The 22,651-nt window shown below is 33.2% G+C and overlaps 3 protein-coding genes across 5 annotated transcripts in view; 2 read left to right on the forward strand and 1 right to left on the reverse strand.

Annotated features, from left to right (window-relative positions):
- LOC106665435 (BCL-6 corepressor-like protein 1) overlaps positions 1–3,452 on the forward strand; it is a 4,678-nt gene extending 1,226 nt beyond the window's left edge. For both annotated transcript variants that reach the window (XM_014391850.2, XM_024229438.1), the window contains exon 2: positions 2,513–3,452. In XM_014391850.2, the coding sequence (XP_014247336.1) occupies positions 2,513–3,310 (798 nt within the window). In that variant the 3' untranslated portion in view covers positions 3,311–3,452. The remainder of the gene's footprint in view (positions 1–2,512) is intronic.
- Positions 3,453–6,167: 2,715 nt separating this feature from the next.
- LOC106665457 (elongation of very long chain fatty acids protein 7-like) lies at positions 6,168–8,733 on the forward strand. The gene is made up of 8 exons (XM_014391871.2): positions 6,168–6,276; positions 6,353–6,415; positions 6,479–6,669; positions 6,755–6,841; positions 7,377–7,433; positions 7,499–7,604; positions 7,667–7,803; positions 7,888–8,733. The coding sequence occupies exons 2-8, from the start codon at positions 6,358–6,360 to the stop codon at positions 8,113–8,115; spliced, it is 864 nt and encodes a 287-aa protein (XP_014247357.1). The 5' UTR covers positions 6,168–6,276; positions 6,353–6,357; the 3' UTR covers positions 8,116–8,733.
- Positions 8,734–11,983: 3,250 nt separating this feature from the next.
- Positions 11,984–22,651, reverse strand: part of LOC106665560 (protein phosphatase 1 regulatory subunit 14B) — a 200,309-nt gene continuing 189,641 nt past the window's right edge. For both annotated transcript variants that reach the window (XM_024229440.1, XM_024229439.1), the window contains exons 4-6: positions 14,041–14,124; positions 13,935–13,976; positions 11,984–13,852 (exon numbers count right to left, since the gene is read on the reverse strand). In XM_024229440.1, the coding sequence (XP_024085208.1) occupies positions 13,811–13,852; positions 13,935–13,976; positions 14,041–14,124 (168 nt within the window). In that variant the 3' untranslated portion in view covers positions 11,984–13,810. The remainder of the gene's footprint in view (positions 13,853–13,934; positions 13,977–14,040; positions 14,125–22,651) is intronic.

Raw genomic sequence — 22,651 nt, forward strand, 5'->3', positions numbered from 1 at the left:
AAAAAAAACAAGAATGGCTGGAGGGAATGAGAGAGTCAAACAGACAAACAAACCAAGAGAGTAGGGAGAAAAGAGAGAGAAAAACAGACCGAAACAAACCAAGGAAGAATGCAGAAAAAGGGAGAGAAAACAGACAAAAAACAAGGATGACCCGAGGGAATGAGAGTGACAAACAGACAAACAAACAAAAAAAAAAATGGAGAAAAAGGAGAGAAAAACAGACTGAAAAATAAGAAAGAATGGAGGGAAAGAGAGAGGCAAACGGTCAGACAAACCATGAAGTATAAGGAAAGAGAGAGAGAGACAGACAGGCAAACCAAGTATGAAAAAAAGACAGAAAATGAAGAGAGGGAGGCAAACGAAAAGACAAATCAAGATAAAATGTACAGAAGAAGAAAAACAAACAGATATACAAACAGGAAAGAATGGAGAGGAAAAGAGAGACAGACAAATCAAGAAAATATGAATGAGAATGAAAAAGCAAATTTACATGGTTTTCGTATTGTTTTTACACAGAATTTGTTTTATATAATTCATTCTTTTTTTAACTGGAACTTCAAAACTTCTAATTGTAATGATGACATGTTGAAAAATTAACACATATCCCCAATTTTCCGTTCGTTAGATCCCATTCCAGGGCACCAATTTTTAATACATGTGTTATTGGCTTATTAGGACAGGTATTTTATTTAATTATAATTTTAGAATGCAGGTAATATGGAACAATGTGAGTTTGATGGGAGGTAGAAGCATGAAACAGGCAGATTTTGGCATATTTAAAAACCCATTCTGCTCTTTTTATTTTTAATTTACTCTTATTATTCACTTCGTTTCAATTGATATTCCGTCATTATAAAAACAATATTTCTATTGTTCAAAAATAAAGCACTTAAGACATTATTAATCCTCTCCTAGGGTTTGAAAGTCGAGATTATTCAAAAATGTAAAGTGAAACTAAAACACGGCCGTTTTCTAACTGTCATCGGGACCATTTATGAATATTAATACACAATTAAATTTCATCCTTTTCACGCCCTTTAAAAGGCGTGTGCATTTCCACGATTTTTATCTGTGTTCATGACCGTCGTTGCAAAACGCGACATCATTTTCTCTTTATTCTTCGATGGCAAAGCCTTTCGAAAATAAAATTCGCCAAAATATCCTCAGGAACCAAATAATAAAATCACGTTTCCTTTCATTACATGGAAATCAATTGAAATTAAATATTCAAGAAGGAAGCTGGAAAAGAATACGAACAATGGAAAAATTGACCTTTCATGAAGAAAAACATCCACCCTAAAATTTCTGACTGAATTTCCTGTGATGTTAGAATTTACTACGTACATATTTATACTATAAATCTTAAAATATAGACGGATTTATATTTATATTTTTTCTGGGAGATTCGAAACAGCTCAGGAGCTTGCGTCATACGCCTCGTCAACTACAGTTATGACGCCATTATGGCGTTATGCCTTCATCCTCTGTGAACATTTTAATACATAATAAAAATTAAAAGATCTTAAGATTTGTTGAGATTGAAATCCAAAGAGATTTTTGTATCGGTAGACCCGGAAAAGGCCTAGGAAAATCTACCAGAAAATTTCTGATCATTGATGAAGAAGTGTCGAATCAAAATAGGGCTGATTTTATCGCCAAAGTTCGAGAGGATCATTGGTTTACAGTACGCTGCATTTTTTCTTTATTGTTTAAAATTCAATAAAGGCTTTAGAAAAATCGGGTATGTTAAAAAAATTGGGAATAATAGTCGACCTATTGTTTACCGATGACCAGGTGATCATTAGACAAATGACGATGCAGAATACATAATGAAGAAACTTTGGGAAACACTAGTTTTTTTACCATCCATCTCTTCGCCGTAAGTAAGGAAGACGTAGGCTTTAATGTAAATTAAAGCGGGATTCGAACCTACGACCCTCGGCTAAATACGCCGCAGCTCTACCACCTGAGCGGTGACTTCGATCCACTCGGACACCAGCTTCCCTCTTCAACCTACCCTTCGAATTTTCCCTCCTTTTTGTAAGGGATTCCCAATTTTTCGAAGGGTAGAAGTGGGAAGTTGGTGGTCAATTGGCCAAGTTATTTCTTTCAATTCTTTCTATGTGAGGTTGAGATAAAAAATGGCAAAACGAGGAAAAATTCGAACGTTCGTAGATTGAGATGGAGAGTTGGTGTCCGAGAGGATCGAAGTCACGAAAGCTCAGGTGGTAGAGCAGCGGCGTATTTAGTCGAAGTTGTGGGTTCGAATCCCTCTCGTGACACTGACTTTTTTATCCCGACCAATACCTCACTTAAAGATTAATTAAATGAAAGAAGTTAGTCAATCGGACTACGAAATATAATGGATAAATTAAAATTGTGAGATTTTTTCTTTAGATTTGCATATGAGCTGTCGTTTGGTCGTTTCTTACCGAACAAATCTTGGGAATTTACTTGGAATAAAATTTTTCGACTGATTGGTTTATTGTAAAGCAATATTGTTTTGTTTCAGATACTACTTTGTTTAATATCAACAGTGCTTTGCGTGAAAAATGAGGAAAAAGGGGATACGAAAAAGACAAAAAGGGGGATCTTCCATGGCAGCTATTTCGACGGAGGACTTGGATACGGTCTGGCTCCGCCTTTGTACCATTTGGGACCCGTGCCGATAGTACCAGGATATCATGTACCGTTGCCGCCTCCGGTCGTCACCAGACAAGTCCCGGTTCCAGTGCCTGTGCCTGTAGAGAAGCACGTCCCCGTTCATGTTAAAGTACCAGTTCCTTTTCCAGTAGCTGTCGAGAGGCACATCCCAGTTCACGTCAGAGTTCCAGTCGCCGTACCCGTTCCAGTAGAAAAGCACGTGCCGGTTTTTGTCGATCGACCAGTTATACAACACGTACCGGTGGACAGGCCTGTACCGGTGCCTGTGGACAGGCCGGTACCGGTGCCCGTACCCCATGCCGTACCTGTACCCGTTCCGCAGCCTTACCCGGTGTACGTGAACAGAGCGGTCCCGCCGGTTCCTGCACTGCCCGTTTTTCCAGGAGCGGTACCCAATTCTGGATTCATCCCGGTACCTGCGCCGGCTACTCCCAAAGAAGCTGCCGCTCCTCCTCCACTCCATCCGGGCTCTCCTTCCTCCGGGTACCCAGTTTACCATCACCCGCAATACAGCACCTATGATGTTGAACAATTCCAATTAATGAAGGATCATTCATCTTTACAACTTTCTCAACATAGGAGCCCTAATCACTCCTATGGACTCTACAGGCATCATCCTAGGCATTCGAGCCATAAATCTTGGTAGGTTATGGACAAAGAAAAAATTATTGTCACTCTATTTTGACAATACATTTACGATTTTTCAGGATTTTGTGATAACAATCAATTTTATGACGATAAACTAGTCTAGTTATTTTTTTAATACAATATAATTTTTGTTACATTACTCTGTATATAATATTTTATATATAAAAATAATAAAGAATTTATATTATTATTGTATGTCTTGTTCTTCCTACATTATCCAACAGCGTAGTTTAAGAGAAAAAAAAAGTCAAACCAAAATAATCCATCTTGGTCAAATAAAAATTATAATTAAGATAATAAGATATGAATAAGGAAAGTCTAACTGTTAAAATTATACAACTCTAAGACTCTTTAATATAAATATTTAAAACATTCTTGCAAACATAAAACATGGTTTCTTCTAAATTGATTTATCCTTGATTTTAAATGTAAAATTATTAATATTAATTTTAGTTGAATTGATAAACAAATTAAAGAAAGTAATTAATTTATATATGTATTAATAGTTTTAATATATATAAAAAAATACAAAAAAAAAAAAAAAAAGCATCATACTTACTTTTGTGCCAAAGCCAGCATATGCGTCCAGCATACAGAAAAAGGTTGCTCAATGTGTCTGCGAGATGGAATGCCACTTGATATGAGAATCTTGCTCGAGTACAGCAGATAATCTTTGTGTCTCCTATTCCAATTTTTGGAAATTGAAATATTTCTTTACATAAAAATTTTTTGGACAAGTTTAGTAATTTATTCTGGGTCAAGTATTTCACAAGAATGTATTTATAAGCATGAATGTAGTGCAAGAGAATAAAATTAGGCTAGTTAGAGTATGAGTAGTTGTTTTTAAGTGTAAGGTGTGATGGAGGAATATCACTAAAACTACTTGTTGAATGGTATGTAAATGAGAATAAATATATATAAGAATGATTAAGAGAATGAGAGTGTTTAGGTTAAAACAGCATGTGTCGATGGCTGAAATAACCTCTTCCATATCCTTTGGTGGAATGGATAAAACTGAGGTCTGATGCCGGACCACTAAAATAACGGAGTGGGAGTCATACGTTTGGTTCTGGACATATCTATACATATCTTTACAATTGAATTATATTTAGAATTGAACAAATATAGATCAATGAACAAAATATTTGGCTTCTTATAGACTTTCTTTTTGCCCTTATTTCCACTAAGATTAAACATAAACTGTCATTTTTTTTATTATGGGATCAACATGAATGAAAATTCTAAGAAAAACATAAAGTAGGTGGAGACAGTCCTACTGTATTGACAGGCTTAATAATAGTATAATAAATAATAAAAATAAACGACAAACTAACAACATATTTTTTTATATGACCACAGTACTATTGAAGCCGACTCATAATGGTGAAATATTTAATAACACAGGTTAACATTTCATATATTTAATATCATAAAAACACCACGACTATCATGGTAAAGGGTTGTTTCTTTGTCTGATCTTCGCAACGGATGTTTTTGACTCTTCCAGTGTTCATGAAAGTAGTAAATGTTTCTGAGTGGGTGAGTTTTGTACGGGCATTTTTTGATGAATGATACAATTATTTAATGTACTTTATGTTTTACTAGGACATGTAGGGCCTAGGATGGTAATACAATAATTACAATAGTTAACGTGATCTGTGCTGAGAAAATAAGATTGTCTTTTGTTTTTATTCAGTTTATTTTAGCTATAGCCATGGTTAAGCACCTATTGTGCTTTGTCCTTACGATAATGCTCAGTTGTCTGAATGAGTGTAGTTTTTTTATGGCAGCAGGCTAATAATGAATATAACGAATGAACAGGTTAAGACCCATTATAGAGCCTTGAGCTACACCAGCATGAATTTTATGATGTATTGACTCAAACTTTCCTTCAGGTAGGAGTGCATGATCTTGATAATGTAAACTGAAAGTTAAGACAGATCTGTTATGCTAGATAGTGCCAAATGATTTTTCTCTAACTGTAGTGCCGTACCAGTGATGTTTTGTCAAAAGCACCTATGATGAGGTCAACAACCCTAGTAAGTTTATACGGTATTAAGAGTGAGTTTAAAGCCTCTTTTATAATCTTGAGTGAATATGAGAACAAATCTGTTTTGGAACTCACGTCAATGAGATTTCAAATAAAATAAGACAATTCTTATTGTACAGGATGGCTTAACGCCCGATTATTGGGTGTCACAGACAAGTGACTTTACAATGTTTTTTTTATATTTCAATAAATGTAAGGTACGAATCTAAAACTGTTAGCATGGCAAATAAGGTGCCCTAACCGACAATTTGCAGTTTCATAAACAAGATTTCAAATAATTAAATACCATTAATCATATTTGAAACTTATTTACTGATATTCATAATTTATGAAAATATTTGTTTTTATTATATTAATACATACATACAATACCCCAATTAAATAAGACATCTGCACATATATTTCATAATATCATTTCACATCATGACAATGTAAATAAAATATTTAAGTTCAATGCACTGAAACATCGATTGCTATTGTCAAGGTGGTAAAAAAAAGCTAAATTTAAATGTATGACAAATCGCCTTATCTAATTATGAATTCAAATTTGAACAAGTTTTTTGGCTAGAAACGTACGCGAACGGTTACAAAATCGAAAGAATAAGAAAAAGGTTTTCTGTACCAATTTGTCAATTGTTAATTGAAACTAATTAATTGTAAATTTGCAGGCTCATAAAATTATCGTGTAGGGCCAAATCCATTTCCACTGGCATAGTGATAATGCATGCACATTTTCAATTAGACTGGGGTGACAAAGCAAAAGGACAACAATACTCATGGGAACCCAGGTATTTATTCGCTGATATCTTTTGACCGCAGTTCAATCACAGATTTTAAACAGGCATGAACAATCTAGTCGGCCAGTAAAACAAGAACGATCTGACGCACGCCTCCTAAGGATTAACAAAATCAAGGTAAATAGAGTGTCGCAAGAATTTTATTTTTATTATCATAATTGGTTCTTTTTTTTCATAAATTTTATTTTTCAAGATATCATGGAAGTTATACGCATCTTGGGAGAAACGCTAAAATACTATTTAGTAGATGCAAGAGGTAAACAATTTTATTTATTTTTGAAGCCGATCTTACATTTAATTATTGAATTTTTTCTGGCAGATCCAAGAGTAGATGATTGGTTTTTAATGCAATCGCCTATTCCGATCATTTGTCTACTTCTAGTGTACAATTATTTTGTTTTGAACCTCGGCCCAAAGCTTATGGAAAAAAGGGCACCGTTTGAGCTCAAATATCCAATGATTTTATACAATTTATCGCAAATCTGTGCAAATGGATATTTTGTATTTGAAGTAAGTGTATTTAAAAAAAAAAAATATTAAAAAAAAACTTCTTTAATTAATGCTATATTATTTAAAACAAATAAAATTTTAACAGAGTTTTCGTTTAATCTGGCTTCCAAGAGAGTACAACCTTTTATGCGAAGAGGTCAACTATTCATCCACCGATTTCCTAGCCCAAAGGGTAAATATTTAAGATTTTATTTTGACCGTTGTTCGCAATAAAACATTTTTTCAATGGTCTAAGCAGAAATAATCAATTCAATATAGCTGTCGGAACATTAAATAAAGTAGACAATAATGTTGATTATAAATTTAAATATGAGTCCAATGCATTGCAAATCTAGACCTTTTTATGTAAATATTAACCTTTTGCAACAAAAAATACACTTTTCGTCTAATTTAAAAGCTCATTTGATTTTTAACAAACTGTAATAACACTTGCATAATTTCTTTACCTTGAAGTGGTACTAAAAACTGGATAATTAATTGTTTTCTTAGATGGCATTAATTAAACAGCCACTGTCGTTTACCTGTTAATTAGATGAGAATGTAGAATAAAATGACAAAGGAAACTATTCAACAGTACACAATTAAATTCATATTAATAATTTTTTGTATTGATCAAAGAATTATTTCTGGAAAGATGCTGTAATTTAATTTTTCCTAAGTATGATGTAATAATTTATTTTTCATCGATTAAAAAAACAAAATTCCAGGTTCTTTTTTTCACATACCTGTTTTTCTGGACGAAAGTGCTAGATCTGCTCGACACGGCAAGTTTTCTCAAGAAATTTTTATTCACTATCGCATACTTATTATTTCTATTTTTATTTCTTAGATCTTCATGGTGTTGCGGAAAAAAAACAATCAGATTTCATTTTTGCATGTTTATCATCATACCGGGATGGTAATAGCTAATTGGATTTGTACTAAATACGTCGGCGGTAATTAAATGTTTGAGAAAATAGGTTAAGGGATTACAGTAATTTTCATTTTTTATTTTTAGGCGGCCACCCTGTATTTTTTGGAACAGTCAATGCATTTGTCCATACGATAATGTACTCGTATTATTTTCTAACTGCACTTTATCCTCAATATAAAAAGTCAATATGGTGGAAAAAGCACATTACTGAAATTCAACTGGTACCAATTTTTACATTTTTTTATTATTAATTTGTTACTGATAAAACAAGGATTACAACTTTAATTGATAAACTTTTTTAATAGATTCAATTCGTTGTGACGACGCTCCACAGCCTTGCGGCTTTGTTCAACCCCAGCTGTGGATTTCCGAAATTCCTCTTGACACTTTTCATTCCTCAAGATATCTTCATGTTCTTCCTTTTCATGGACTTTTACGTAAAAGCGTACTGGAAAACACCCAAAGTTGACGTCAGCGACAATCGTGAGAAAACGGTCGAATGTAATGGAGAGGAAAAGCTGAAACAAAGATGATTTTTCAAATATATAGGAAATGTTCTTTATAAATTTCTAAGGTATTTATTATCTGAACAGATTCGTTTATTTTAAATATTATTTCTTCGTAAAGTATTATTACTTAATTTGAACTTTTCAAATTGCTCTTAACAATAGCAAAAAAGTGTATATATTGTTAGCTTTATTTTCTTTAGAAAATTACTACAGTGTAAGAAATAATGTTTATTTTAAAAACAGCATGATAAGTACAGAAATAAAAGTTGCACTCTTACTTATTTTATCAATCGTTGATATTAAAAAGTTAGATTGCACATGGTTGTACATTACGACCGTTAATAAAAAAAATCCATTTCATAATTTTTTGTAATTTATTCTAAGTAAAATCTAGTTCAATATTTGTCACATAGACTTTTTACAAAAAAGCACAAAAAGTTAAGCACAAATATTAATTGTAAAATTAAATTATAGTTCAAATAGGTCTCATTTGTAAGATTTTTCTTTTTCTTTATTTTAAACACATAATTTTTTTTTGTAAATAGCACTTTAGGTTTCACTATACTGTGCTTCTATAATTTTTTTTTATTACACCTATATAATTGTTAGTGATAAAATTGAATTGTGTGGTTAAATAATGTCCAAAACCATTTTAAAACCTAAAATTTTGCTAGTTAAGTGTTAATAAGAATAAAATTTATTAGATTACACATTAAAATGACTTTGTTTTTATTGAATTTAAATGCTGAATAAACTTTTTTTGATTTTTGAGTTATTAAATTCATTTAACAACCACTTGTCTTTTTAGTTGGGCTGATTTGAACAATAATCTAACAAGTCATCAGGTGATTATGCATTCATTCTAATCCTAACACATCCAATGTTTGTTTTGTCGTTAGTATCTGTTTTCTTAGATGCACCATGGTCTGATGTACTGATTTTTTTGGGAATTTGATATGACGCGGAAAGGTTCAGAACTGATAGGTGTCCTCATCAAACTTTTTCTTTGTGGGTTTTTTGGTTCCTTCATGCCCCCTCTGTTGGTACCCAAACCTTGATGCAATCCCAAAGGCTCTTAACTTTACTCCAATGAAGGAGGTTGTCTCTAAACCTGGCCATCTAGTTCTATTCTTTTGGTGATGGTGATCCTAACATGTCCAATGTCCATTGCACAGTGTTCAATATCCACCTGAAATACATCATATTGCCCAAGGCTTATATTTCCATAGATACCAACACTTAACCAATACTCAGCCTTAGTGCCATCGTAATATCAGATAGCATTAACAGGATTTTCTTTCTCCCAGTTTGCTCTAGCAGGTATTTCTCAGAACCTTATTCTTCTTAACCTCAAATAGTAACTAGCAAGTAACTAACCTCAAGTTCTTTTCTGAAGCTTTAGTTGCTCCTTTCCAGGCTAGTTTTATATTAACATTTACATTACCTATGAATTTTGTCACTAGCTTCTATGGAGTTATGAAATCGTGGGTGATTTGGGACTTTCTGAGCTGCCCTGTGATAGTTCACTAATGTTCTAGTAATTCCCAGGAATGCTAGCCTCTGAGCAGTACTGAGGACCTGATATAACCTCCGATCCATAGTTATGTTGGTTTGACAACAGCTGTGTATAACTGTAAGGGCATCTTTGTATTTAATCCCAAACTTTTTTCACAAAGGTGTTTACATCTTTCAGGTTGATGTAAAACCTGCCTGTCATTCTGATCATTAATCTCCCTTCAAGGCTTTGCTCCTATCTTTCTGAGGTTCTCATCCACATCCTGGAGCCATCTTAAAAGAGGTTTTCACTTATCACCCGGATGTCTGCCATAAGCCATTCACAGTGTTCGATCCATACTCTTTGTAAATATCCTACACCTACACCAACCAAATCCATCTCCTGGCACAGAGATCTTATACCACCCATTCTTCATAACTAGCCCAGAAATAACCCTCAGAATCTTTCTTTCCATGTGGTCCGTGTCTCTGACTTATACAAAACCACAAGTCCAATTTTATGGCGATCAATTACTTTTTCGGAATATATTTGTATCCGAAGGGTAGAATGCAAATATGAGAAAATGACTCAATCCTGAATTTGATGTCCTGTTAAGACTAGATATTTGTACTTAATGGTGACTCTGAGGCAATCCCTAACCTACAAGCCCCAGACTTTTGTCGGTCTCGTGGTTGTCACAAATTTGTGGTCATCCTGAGGTCAGCCTATCTAACAATATGAACTCAATACGATTAAATTGAAGATGTATTCTTAATCAGCTGATGAATCGATATTTTTTGGCAAGGTAGAATAACCTAAAAGAGTTCAGGACTGATTAATGATCTTTCCTCTGTCTGTCTTTCCTTGAATTATTAACCTCGCTGTCCCTACACATTATATTTTTAGGTTGTCTGGAAAATAATGCAGGTTTATGGTTATAAACATTAAACAATTAAATAAATGGTTTAAACATTTTTTATTAATTAACATAACCTCCATTACTCTCAATTCACTTCTCCCAATGTGATAGCAATTTCTCTACACCATCTAAATAGAATTTTGAGTTTTTATTATTAACAAATACTGTAAGCGCATTTTCTAATGACTTTTGATCAGTAACTTTTTTATGTTGTAAGAAGCTGTCCAGGTATCTGAAAAAATTGCATCGGTAGCAAAATGTCTGGAGAATAGCAGAACCTCATAACCAAGATCCAACAGTCTGCATGTCGTCACATGTGAAACGGGCCTGATAGTTTTGTAACAGAATCAGCCTTTTCCGATTGACCAAAGATGGTTTCAATAATGCCAATTTCTTATACGTTGTTTCAATTTGAGAGCAATATATGTCAGCATTGATTTTTTTACCAGGATTCAAGAGGTTATAGTAAATCAGACTTATCACCATTACTTTTTTTATGAGTTAGGGACTTTGGAAAATGTGGTACTGTTTCTTCTCTTTCTGCTGTTATCGTAGAGAATCCATTTTTCGTCACAAATAACAATTCTATCCAAAAAAAATTTGTTTCTGTTTCGGCAAAGAAATGTGCACATTTCATACTGATGATTTTTTTAGGCAGTCGTTTAATGCATGAGGAACTAAACTTTTGAACTTTTTTATCTTTCTGATTGCCAGGTGGTCAGCGATGGTCAATTTGCTAATTGAAACATTCTCTGCAAGTTCTCGAACAGTGTTCTGGGATTTTCTTATACAAAGCTCGTAGAACATCATCACTTCCACGCCTTCTTTGTCTTCAAGGCTCGTCTTCCTCTTGAAAATTTTAAATCAGCTCTGACTTACACTGCAATTGCCCCAGACTTCATTAATGCTTCTGGCTGTTTGCGTACCGACCGAGTTAAACTCATAAAACAAAATTATGCGAAAATTGTGACATTTTAGTAAAGACTGAATTATTCCCAAGTAACGAAACGCTGCTGAGGTAAACAGACATTTTTGTTTGGAAGAGGATTAAAAAGTTTTGACATTTGTGTAAAAGAATAGATCTATCAAACGTAAATTGAAAGAAAATATAAAAACCTGCATTATTTTCTGGACAGCACTATAAAATATATCAGTTTAAGTATTGTACATTTAATTTTGGTTAAATAGAACTCACTAGTGTGTAGATATTAGCATAAATAAAAAAGTTTATTTTCTTGAGAAATTACAAATTAATACTGTAATGATCTATATAATATCAATTTTGCCTTATTTGACCATCAACTTTTATCATTCAACCAGAAAGATAGCATGTTAATAAAAGATAGCGCTTAAATAAATTGAACTTTTAAATTTATAATAGCTTTTATATTGTTGAAATATCATTTACATTTGGAAAATGCAAATTTTCCCAGTTGGTATCGATGAACTGTAAGCCAAGGTCATATCACAAGCATTAATTAACCATTTGTTTTCATTTATTTCTTTTATACCACATACATACAATCGTCAATTACATTTTTTTAAAAATTATTCATGCTTTCTAAAAACGAGTAACCAACACTACTTTGTTTTGATTACTTTACAAGTGTTACAATAATCTGCGTTTATCAAAAAGTGAGTGCCGATTTGAAAAAAAAAGTGCGAGCTGAGCTTTCAACACCGATTTAAATCGACACCCAACTCGCTTACTTGCTTTTACATCATTACTGCAGTGCACTTAATTTTAATACTCTAATGAAAGAACTACCTAACAATATTATTATTATAAAAAAATGGAGGAAATAATAATTTTGTCTAACAGTCAAACTTTTTTTTTTTTAATTAATCACTCATATAAATTTTATTTTAAACAACTATAATTTTATAAGTTTTAACTAAGGCTTTAGCATAACAATAACCATATATTATCCTTAAAATAGAAAAAATATAAAAATTTATGTACAGCAGTATAACCAAGCATTCGATGAATTTAAATAGAAATGCGAAACACGAACAAGGATACTGTTCAAGAATTAATCGAGACAAAGAATCAAATTTTCTAAATTTAGTTTCTCTTAATGATAATGTTAGTCATTAAAGGATGGAATAAACGAATGTCTGAAAACTGAGATCAAAGTAGCAACAGACAAATCCCGCTTTTAAACTACAGAGACTTCCCTATCTGATGATTGTGTTTCAGCATTAATTTTTCATTTAAATTTTAATTACACAGAACAATATTGAGATTAACTGTAAAGATATAATCTTTTCTAGAAAAAGCATACACAGGATATATCTATTAGAATAGGCTGACTAAAATGTTCACAATTAATGTTTCTATTTGCGCCGTAAGTGTTTAAAAAAAACATTTCCGGCCTTAAAACAATTATTAATCGACACATAAATTTTTACGCAATAGCAGTTTAAACTGGTTGGTAACTCCTACAGTAACACAATGATACTACGAGGACTAACAAAAGTATAACGTTATGATGCAACTTGCCACTAGTTGAACTGGCAAGCTTTGTTACTTAACTGAAACATTTTTTGAAATAAATTTATCTATGATGTGAACATTCATTTCATATCAAACATGCAAAAAGACAATTAACAATTTTGATCCCGCTAGAATTTTTTTTTTAATAATAGACAATCAAAATGTACTTTATTTTTCGTTTTAATTAGCAGTTTAAAAGTCCATTTCAATTAGAATATCATGACCAGGAAGGATTTATTTATCGCTTCTTATTAATTGCCATTTTTTGCTTCTTTGTGAAATCTTAGTATAGTAAGAAAATGTTACTGACTAAAAAGGAAAGGGGAAAACAAGGAAATATATTAAAATTGCTGAATTACTAATGTTTTAGGCCACATGTAAACCTTAATTAAGTGATTAATATCATGAAATATTTAATAAATAAATAAAAACTAATTATTAATAAACTAAAACAGAAAATAAAAACGGAACCTCCTCTTTTTTTTATACATATAACTATCATCTTCTTTAAATTAGTGGCAAAAAGCTTTTGGCAATTTCACAATACTGTTGTCAGTCTTTGACATTCATGATAAACCAAGATTCACATTCAATGGGAGGAAATCCAAACAGGACCTGAACACGTTTTACTTCTTTTTTTTTTCCAATAACAAATTTGATGCGACCATTCTAGGACAACAATTGTGTGATCTTGAGAGCTGAGATTCTCGGCTGGTATTGTCTCAAACGTAAGCTGGAAATGGAAAGGAGGTCGTGACGGTGTAGTGAACAGTCATAACCGCCGACTCCTCCACGGCTGCTTATCCTTTTAAAGTGTCTTGGTTCTCTCCAAAAGATCATTCACGAATTTCTGTCAAAAAAATAAAATAAAATAAGATATAATTTTAATTTTGAAAAGACTGATTTTTCAAATTGGGTTGTTAGGGGTTTACCTTGACATCATGTGGTGATTTTTTGGCATCACAGAGAAGCTCCTATAAAATACAAATAATAATTAGAAAAAATTATCGGTATATTATTTAATTTTTGTCAAAATACCTGCAAGTGTCTTCTTCTTTGATTGTCGTCGTCCATATCAAGGAGTTCATCTATGTCTACTTCAACTTCTGTAGATGACTGATCCTAAAATAAAAAAAATCTCTATTGAAAAATTTTCATTCGGTTTCGAAATATTTTGAAAATAATGGTAGAGTTTAGACTACCAGTTACAGTACACTAAAAAGTTAAAACTAGTTTCAATTAATTATTCTTTGGTAAGGTCTTGTTTGAAATGAAAAAGTTAGTGACACAAGCAGGATGCGAACCCACGACCTTCGGCTATAGCACCCTCTCTTGCCAATTTAACCTCTTTCCCCCCTCTTTTCTTGCCAAATTATCTCTTTTCCGAACTAAATTAAGTCTTTTTATCATCAAATTAACTTTTTTTCGTAATGTGTAGTATTTAGTAAAGTTTTTTGTAAATTTTAAACACACTTTTTACTCCAAATTAACCGTTTTTAATTTCAAAAACACTTCTTGTAAAACGAGAAATTTTCATACCAAATTAAACCTTTTTAATTTCAAAACACATTCTTGTCAAACTAACACATGGTTTTTTGCGAATTGCAAACTAATACTTTTTACTTAAAATGAACCATTTTTAATCAAATTAATACTTGATTATTAATTATTAAATTAACCCTTTCTAATTTCAAATTAAACCTTTCCGCCCCAAATTAACCCGAATCAACTTTAATTTAAAATATTTCAAAAGCGTAGAAAATTGGAATTTGTGCTTGTACAGTAAAATTCCTGTACATTTGAGAATGTCCAATTTTTATAAAAATATTTGGGCTTCAAAAAGACGTTTAAAAAAACTTAAATAAAACAAACTTAAATATGAATGCAAAAGTGTGGTGTATCAAGTAACAGTCACTAAACTTGATCATTATTTGGAGGTCGTGAGAAGATTGAGATCATCTTCCGAGCTCAAAGCATTTGTTTTCTGTGTGTCATGGCACTCTCAACACAACAGATAATAATGACACATCTACACGGAAAACAAACACTTTGAAACCTGATGATGATCTCAATAAAGATCAAAACGTTGGCACGATAAACAAAATGTTTTTCTAAAACCTATGTCACACCAGACTGCATCTAATAACCTCCAAATAATCATAAATACAAAGGTTTTTTTTAAATTTAAATTTTGAGTTTTTTTAATACGAGGGTTTTTCAACTTCGAGGTTATATGAACCCTTGGGGAAGGGACTTTTTTATCTCAACGAAAAACCTTACATATAAAAAATAATTAATTGAAAGAAACATAATGGGTTAAAAGTAGTGCTCATCTTCCCAACTCTTTTCCAATTATAATTTTTTGACCAGGAATAAAACTTTATTTTATTATTACTATTATTTTATTACTTTTGATTTTTTATAGTTAACATTAATAAGCATATTTGCCATGATGTGTGTTGGATCAGGGTATTTTGTTTTTTATGATAAATTCAATGAAAAATTTTTATTTGTAAATTTAATGAGCTATGGATGAACCATTTTGTTCCACGTGTTTAAATTAATTTGTTTAAAAAGGGTTAATTTGCGGGAAAAATCTGTAAAACCCATTTAATGATGAAAATATATTATTTTTATCCTCCATTTTAAATTTAACAAAACGCTACGAACTTATTTGACAACCTTGTGTGAAGCGTCGTGGTATAAGTCATAAGAACACTTCTTATAAGTAGTAAACAGTGAGAACGGTCTGACCTTTTAAGAGTTTATCTGTTTGTGATTAATTGAATCATCGTAAGCATATTTGCCCTTGAAATTTTCTATAATTAGTTTCTTTTGTATAGTGCTTTGTCTATTTTAATATTACATTACCGATTTAGCTCTAGCACTTTTCAGCCTGAATTGTCCAAAGCGGTTCTTAAGGAAAATGTGGAAATTATCTAAGAATTGACAGACCAGAGAGGTGTTGCGAGATTTTTTCGTTTTATGCAAGGCGTTCCCGAGGTTCTTTTATGTCGTATGAAATTATGACGCAAACCTTCAACAAAAATTAAGACAGCGTTACTCGTCGTAAGATTTTAAAAGGTCGGAATTGCATTGCGTTACAATAAAGGCAGGATCGGATCGTTCTTGCGTGTCATACCACACCTCGTACTTCCTAGGGCATTTTCGTGTTCAAGGTATAAAACGAAGTGGAAATCCGGTGGTGGCACGTAATACTTGGTGAAAATAATACGCGAGGGTCTGATCCTCTGATTATAATACGAATTTATTCAATAGAACAGTCAGGTCGTTACACGGCCACTCCCTTAATCGAGGTAATTTGGTTATTAATCTTTGCCGCATTGCAAAACATTTTTCCCTCCATTGTCTTTTCTGTTGAGTGGAAGAGAAAATTCGAGCTTTTGGTGAAAATTTTATTAGTCAACATCTCGAGCGATTGTTTATTTATGTGAATCACCGCCTGCTTCTCGGGGCCAAGTATACTTTCTCAGAGACAAGCGTGACATTGAATGCTCATTATGCACGCTTTTCGAGGAGTCAAGTCCTTATTGGGTGAATATGCTAAACTTGACGTTTCATTACTAACCGATTAGCGGGAGCTTTCATGATTTTATGAGGATCGTGGGAACGACATTGCTATATGGGCGAGCTAAAAACAATCTGAGGTTTGGTCCGGTTTGGTTTATTTTGGCCTGCCTTTCCTAGCTGTTTTGGGCCTGAAAGGCGCGTTTCACCTTCTCGCCATCTTCAATAGTGTCCTTATGATAATAATTATTTAAAAAAACCTATTCTAAAGATGACGAGACCTTCTATCAAGATAAAAGACAATTTGAGGTTTGGTCGCGTTTGGTTTATTTTAGCATGCCTTCCCTAGCTGTTTTTTGGCCTGCAACGCGCGTTTCACCTTCTCGCCATCTTCAATAGTGTGTCTTACGTTAATTATTATTTTTAAAAAACCTACACTGAATGTGACGAGGCCGTCTGACAAGCTAAAACAACGAGGACAGGCAGACAACAACGACCAAACTGCATGTTAATTACCCGACTTAAAATAGAGAAATCTAACATTTGAAATATGAAATTATAATAATATTAACATTTTCTTAAAAAATTACGAAAAATTGAAGATGTTCTAGGTCTGAGCTGACTGTACAGGCGTCGTTTGAAAACGTCAACAATTTGCCGATACAAGTCCCTGTTGAAAACCAAAAAATTGTTCTTAACGCAGATCCCGCAGAAAGCACTTGTCAACTGTCAAACGAACTAGGTTTGTCACAGTCGAGTTTGAATTGCTTACTTAAACAAGTTGGGGAAAGTGGAAAAAGTCATGAAGTTCCACACGAGTACACATCCCTCCCAGTTGAACTTGGCCCCAAAGTTCAGGTTAAGTTTGTCGCTCCTTCAAATTCAGTGTTAACGTTTATTATTGCCTAGTCGAAAAATTTGCTTCTGGGGTTTTTCGGGAGTGTAAAAAACTAATTTCAACTTTTTTTCGCCAAAAAAATGTTTTAACCAAAAAATCCGTGAGCCCAAGTTCATAGCTTCCCATTTTCCATGAAAGTTGTACATAAATTTGTACTCCTGCTCACTATTTCCATTTACATCGTAAATATTTATTTTTATCTTTCATTTGAATCTACATCATTTTCGATAGATTTTCAGTTTTTACCCTTTCTGATGTTCAATTTAAAAATTCATAACTCCTCTGGATTTTCTCCAATTTTCACGTTACTTTTTTGATGATATTCGTTTTCCACCAATTAAACCATTTTTCTTGGAGAATCTTGAAAAATATTGAAATAAAGACGCAAGGAAGTAAGAAAAAATTACTCAATTGTTTTTCTCAATTCCTAGGGGCACATTAACCGGACATGCGAAGTAAAAACTATGCAAAATCGACCTTTTCCTACTCCTTCTCTTTCCTTCGCCCACTCCTGTAGTAAGAAAGAAAATCTTAACCAGAAGAATTTTTGAAGATCTGGCCTCTAGATGATAATCGAATAAGATGGGATACATCACTGAATGTTGTTTTAACTGTAGGAAATCATAATTTTGTATGTCCTTTACTTATGCTTCAGTTAAACGTTTTGTCATACCCATAACAAATACCGTCTCTTTTTTTCTTTCTTTTTTTCCCTCTTCAGTAACCCTGCAGTGAGGAACTTTATTGTTTTTCTTTTAACCCATTCCCATAAAGATTACTGGTTTTTTCTAACTTGGTATTCTGTTACATCAATATATTCTTTTGTTCTTTTTGCTGATGTGCATGTGTTTCAAATATGTTTTGTTTTTCCCCGAGGGCGCCATAGTTGTCTTGTACGTGTGGTCAAAAATTTTGTTCCATCTGTCGTGAACCGAAGGAATTTGACTTCTTGTAATTATGCTCTCATCTGCCTTTATCCAAATATCGTTCCATTTTTGTAAGCCTAGCTTTTCTTCCTGTATTTTAATGTAGGAAAGAGGTGCTTTTGTAAAATAAATAGCTTTTTCATTTCCCTGGTGTCCCACGCGAGCCTTGACCCACCTCAAGGAAATCTCCCAACGTCGATTTTTTCGCAGTTCTCGCAGTGTATTCCTAATTGATTCTGCAGTTAGGTAGTCTTGAATTATAGCAAGGGAGACTGCACTATAAGTTTTCAGCTGTGGAGTTCTTTCACCATGACCTTTGTAGCAACCATCCTAGTCATTAATTGGTAGTAGCTCCACCTGATCGTTGGTATACTATGATGCCAAATTGTAAAATTTGTATTTATTTTCCGTCCTGGTAAATAACCGCTGCACATCCAACCATTTCGCAATGCTTCCATCTGTGTATGCTCGAAGCACCAAGTGTAATCCTCACCCAAATTTATGTAATTTGTATGGTCTTGAATCACAGCAGGGAGACTGCACTATCTGTTTTCAGCTGTGGAGTTCTTTCGCTATAACCGTTGTAGCGATATCCTAAAGTCATTGCTAGTAGCTCCGCTTGTTTGTTGATTCACCATGTTGCCAAATTGTAAAATTTGAATTTAGTTTCCGTCCTGGTAAATAAACGCTGCACATCCAACCATTTCGTCAATTCTACCATCTGTGTATGCCTCGAAGCACCAAGTGTTTTAATTCTCACCCAAATTTATGTAATTTGTATGATCTTGAATCACAGCAGGGAAACTGCACTATCTGTTTTCAGCTGTGGAGTTCTTTCACCATAGCCGTTGTAGCGATATCCTAAAGTCGTTGCTAGTAGCTCCGCTTGATTTTGGCACACCATGATGCCAAATTGTAAAATTTGTATTTAGTTTCCGTCCTGGTAAATAACCGCTGCACATCCAACCATTTCGTCAATTCTACCATCCGTGTATGCCTCGAAGCACCAAATGTTGTAATCCTCACCCAAATTTATGTAATTTGTATGGTCTTGAATCACAGCAGGGAAACTGCACTATCTGTTTTCAGCTGTGGAGTTCTTTCACCATAACCGTTGTACCGATATCCTAAAGTCATTGCTAGTAGCTCCGCTTGAATGTTGGTACACCATGATGCCAAATTGTAAAATTTGTATTTAGTTTCCGTCCTGGTGAATAACCGCTGCACATCCAACCATTTCGTCAATTCTACCATCCGTGTATGCCTCGAAGCACCAAGTGTTGTAATCCTCACCAAAATTTAGGTAATTTGTATGGTCTTGCATCACAGCAGGGAGACTGCACTATCTGTTTTTAGCTGTGGAGTTCTTTCACCATAACCGTTGTACCGATATCCTAAAGTCATTGCTAATAGCTCCGCCTGATTGTTGGTACACCATGATGCCAACTTGTAAAACTTGTATTTGGTTTCCGATTAGCTCGTGTCCCGATAGCGATGAAATTAAGAACTGTAAGTGTCTGCAAATGCTAGAACTTCTACTTATGGAAAATTTATCTCCCAGATTGAGTTGTACATAATTTTCCAATACCCAGGAGACCGTCTCGCGAGTTCTATTTGTTCGTTTCGGGGAAAGTCGAGTGAGAGAGAAACAGTGGGATAGTCTTTTTTTATCGTCGTCCTATGTGGAAATAGTTAATTGAGGTGTCGTTGCGGTGTCTTTGTAGCATTAAATTAAATCGGAGTCTGGCGCGTCTCACCGAACGTAAGCAAGACGGATCGATTAAACTGCGGAGAAATGTTTCAACGATTCGCAAACTAACAGCACAATTTATCGCATTGAATAATACGTCAATTGATGGTCATGGGTGCCGAGTAAAGACCACCCACCGAGAGGGTAAATTACCGACACCCTCCGTACGAGGGGCATTTTAAAGTCCCCTCGTATAATTAGTGTTCAACAAACCGGCATTTCGAGGGTTTCGACGCTTTGGGGAAAGATAAAATTTAAATCGGCCATGGCTCAAGGCTTTACGATTTTTTGGTCCGGGACAAAACACATACTCGACCCTACCCTTAATTACACCTCCGCCTTTTCTTCGCCTGTTTCCTAATTGGATGCCTGTAAACTGATTCGACCGGGGAAAACTTATACTTTGAAAGAAACTTTTCTGATTATCTGTCCGCTACAAACCCACTTCTAGTTGCGACAGGGATCCCATTATTAGCCAATTTCCTGGAAACTTTTAAAACCGAAGAGAGTCAATCATGACGAAGATATCAACACATGATAACGTAAATCTAAAAGGTCAATCCGTAGAGTTTAAGTACCAGGGATAATTGTTAAAAAAATTTTTAATGTAATTATTCCAAATAATAGACAAAGAAGTAAAGAAGACAAAGAAAATAAATAATGGAAAATTCATTTATCAAAGATAAATTTAAACATCAAAGAGAATAAGGATCAAAACGAGGACATTAACACTTGGTTAAAGTTAGGAAAATGGTTAAACAACACATTATGTATTTATTCAAAAATATGCTTTAGAAAGTTGAAATAATAGACAAAGAAGTAAAGAAGACAAAGGGACAAATAAAAGTCAATATTAATCTTTTTTAACTAATGTTTTAAGTATTATATATTTTCTTATCCCATTATTTGCCGATTTCCTAGAAAGTTTGAAATACGACGAGAACGCAAAAAATGAAAAGCCTTAAATCGACATGAAATAACATGTTAATAAGTAGAATAGAAGAAACCAAAGGAAAAAAATCAAAGACAATATCATTTTTTAAGAGCTGTTTTCTCCTTACGTATTATATATTTTATCCCATTATTTGCCAATTTCCTGGAATCGTTGAAACACAACGAGAACAGCGATTAGAACGAGAAATAAAATAAAAAAGCTTAAAATGCATGAAATAACATGCCAAGATGTAAAGAAACCAAAGGAAAAAATAAAGACAATATTATTTTTTAAAGAGATATTTTCCCCTTAAGTTTTATATGCTGTCTTATCCCTTTGATGGCCAATTTCCTGGAAATGATTTTTCACGACCAGAACAATAAGAAGAAGGCAAAAAATTAAAAAGCTTACATGAAATAAAATTCCAAGAAGTAAAGAGACACCGATGAAAAAATTAAAGGCAAGTTATTTTCTTAAAGAGATATTTTCTCCTTAAATTTTATATGCTGTCTAAACGACCAGAGCAATGAGCAGAAGGCAAACAAATAAAAAAAACTTAATATGCTTGAAATAACATGCCATGAAGTAAAGAAACCTGAAGAAAACATTAAAGACAATATTATGTTTTCTTAAAAGATATTTTCACCTTAAGTTTTATAAGTTGTCTTATCCCTTTATTCGCCAATTTCCTGGAAACGTTTATACAAAACGAGAAAAGTCATTAGTACGCAAAAAAGGAAATAAACAGCTTAACCTGTCCGACATAACAATACAAAGAAGTAAACAAACCAAAGGAAAATAATAAAAAATTAAATATAATGTCATAGTTTTTTAAGAGATATTTCCTCCTTAAGTTTTATCAATTATCCCATTATTTTATCCCATTTTATGGCAATTTCCTGGAAACGTTTATAAACGACAAGAAGGCAAAAAATGAAAAAGCTTAACAGTATGAAATAAAATTTCAAGAAGTAAGGAAACCCGAGGAAAAAATTAAAGACAATATAATTTTTTAAAGAGATATTTTCTCCTTAAGTTTTATATGCTGTCTAATTCCTTTATTGGGCAATTTCCTGGCAACTTTTATACCCGACGAGAAAAGTGTATAGTACGCTAAAAAGTAAATAAAAAGCTTAACCTGTGCGACATAACAATACAAAGAAGTAAACAAACCAAAGGAAAAAATTAAAGACAATGTTATCGTTTTTTAAGAGATATTTCCTCCTTATGTTTTATAAATTTGCTTATCCCATTTTATGGCAATTTCCTGGAAACGTTCATGAACGATAAGTACAACGAGAAGAAGGCAAAAAATTAAAAAGCTTAACAGTATAAAATAAAATTTCAAGAAGTAAGGAAACCCGAGGAAAAAATTAAAGACAATATAATTTTTTTAAAGAGATATTTTCTCCTTAAGTTTTATATTTGTGTAATCCCTTTATTGGCCAATGTCCTGGAAACGGTAATACACGACCATAACATGAGCAGAAGGCAAAAAAAAAAAAAAAAAGGTTTAAATGCTTCAAATAACATGCGAAGAAGTAAAGAAACCAGAGGAAAATATGAAAGACAATATTATGTTTTCTTAAGAGATATTTGCGCCGTAAGTTTTA

Source organism: Cimex lectularius, unplaced genomic scaffold, assembly GCF_000648675.2.
Source record: "Cimex lectularius strain Harlan isolate CLEC.00 unplaced genomic scaffold, Clec_2.1 scaffold331, whole genome shotgun sequence".
In the NCBI taxonomy this organism is placed as follows: domain Eukaryota; kingdom Metazoa; phylum Arthropoda; class Insecta; order Hemiptera; family Cimicidae; genus Cimex; species Cimex lectularius.

Bases quoted from the DNA above. Each gene is read 5' to 3' on its own strand.
- LOC106665457 (XM_014391871.2), top strand. From the start codon at position 6,358: ATGGAAGTTATACGCATCTTGGGAGAAACGCTAAAATACTATTTAGTA. The intron at 6,416-6,478 runs GTAAACAATTTT...TTTTTCTGGCAG, and splicing joins CTATTTAGTAGATGCAAGAG to ATCCAAGAGTAGATGATTGG. The intron at 7,434-7,498 runs GCAAGTTTTCTC...TTTATTTCTTAG, and splicing joins TGCTAGATCTGCTCGACACG to ATCTTCATGGTGTTGCGGAA.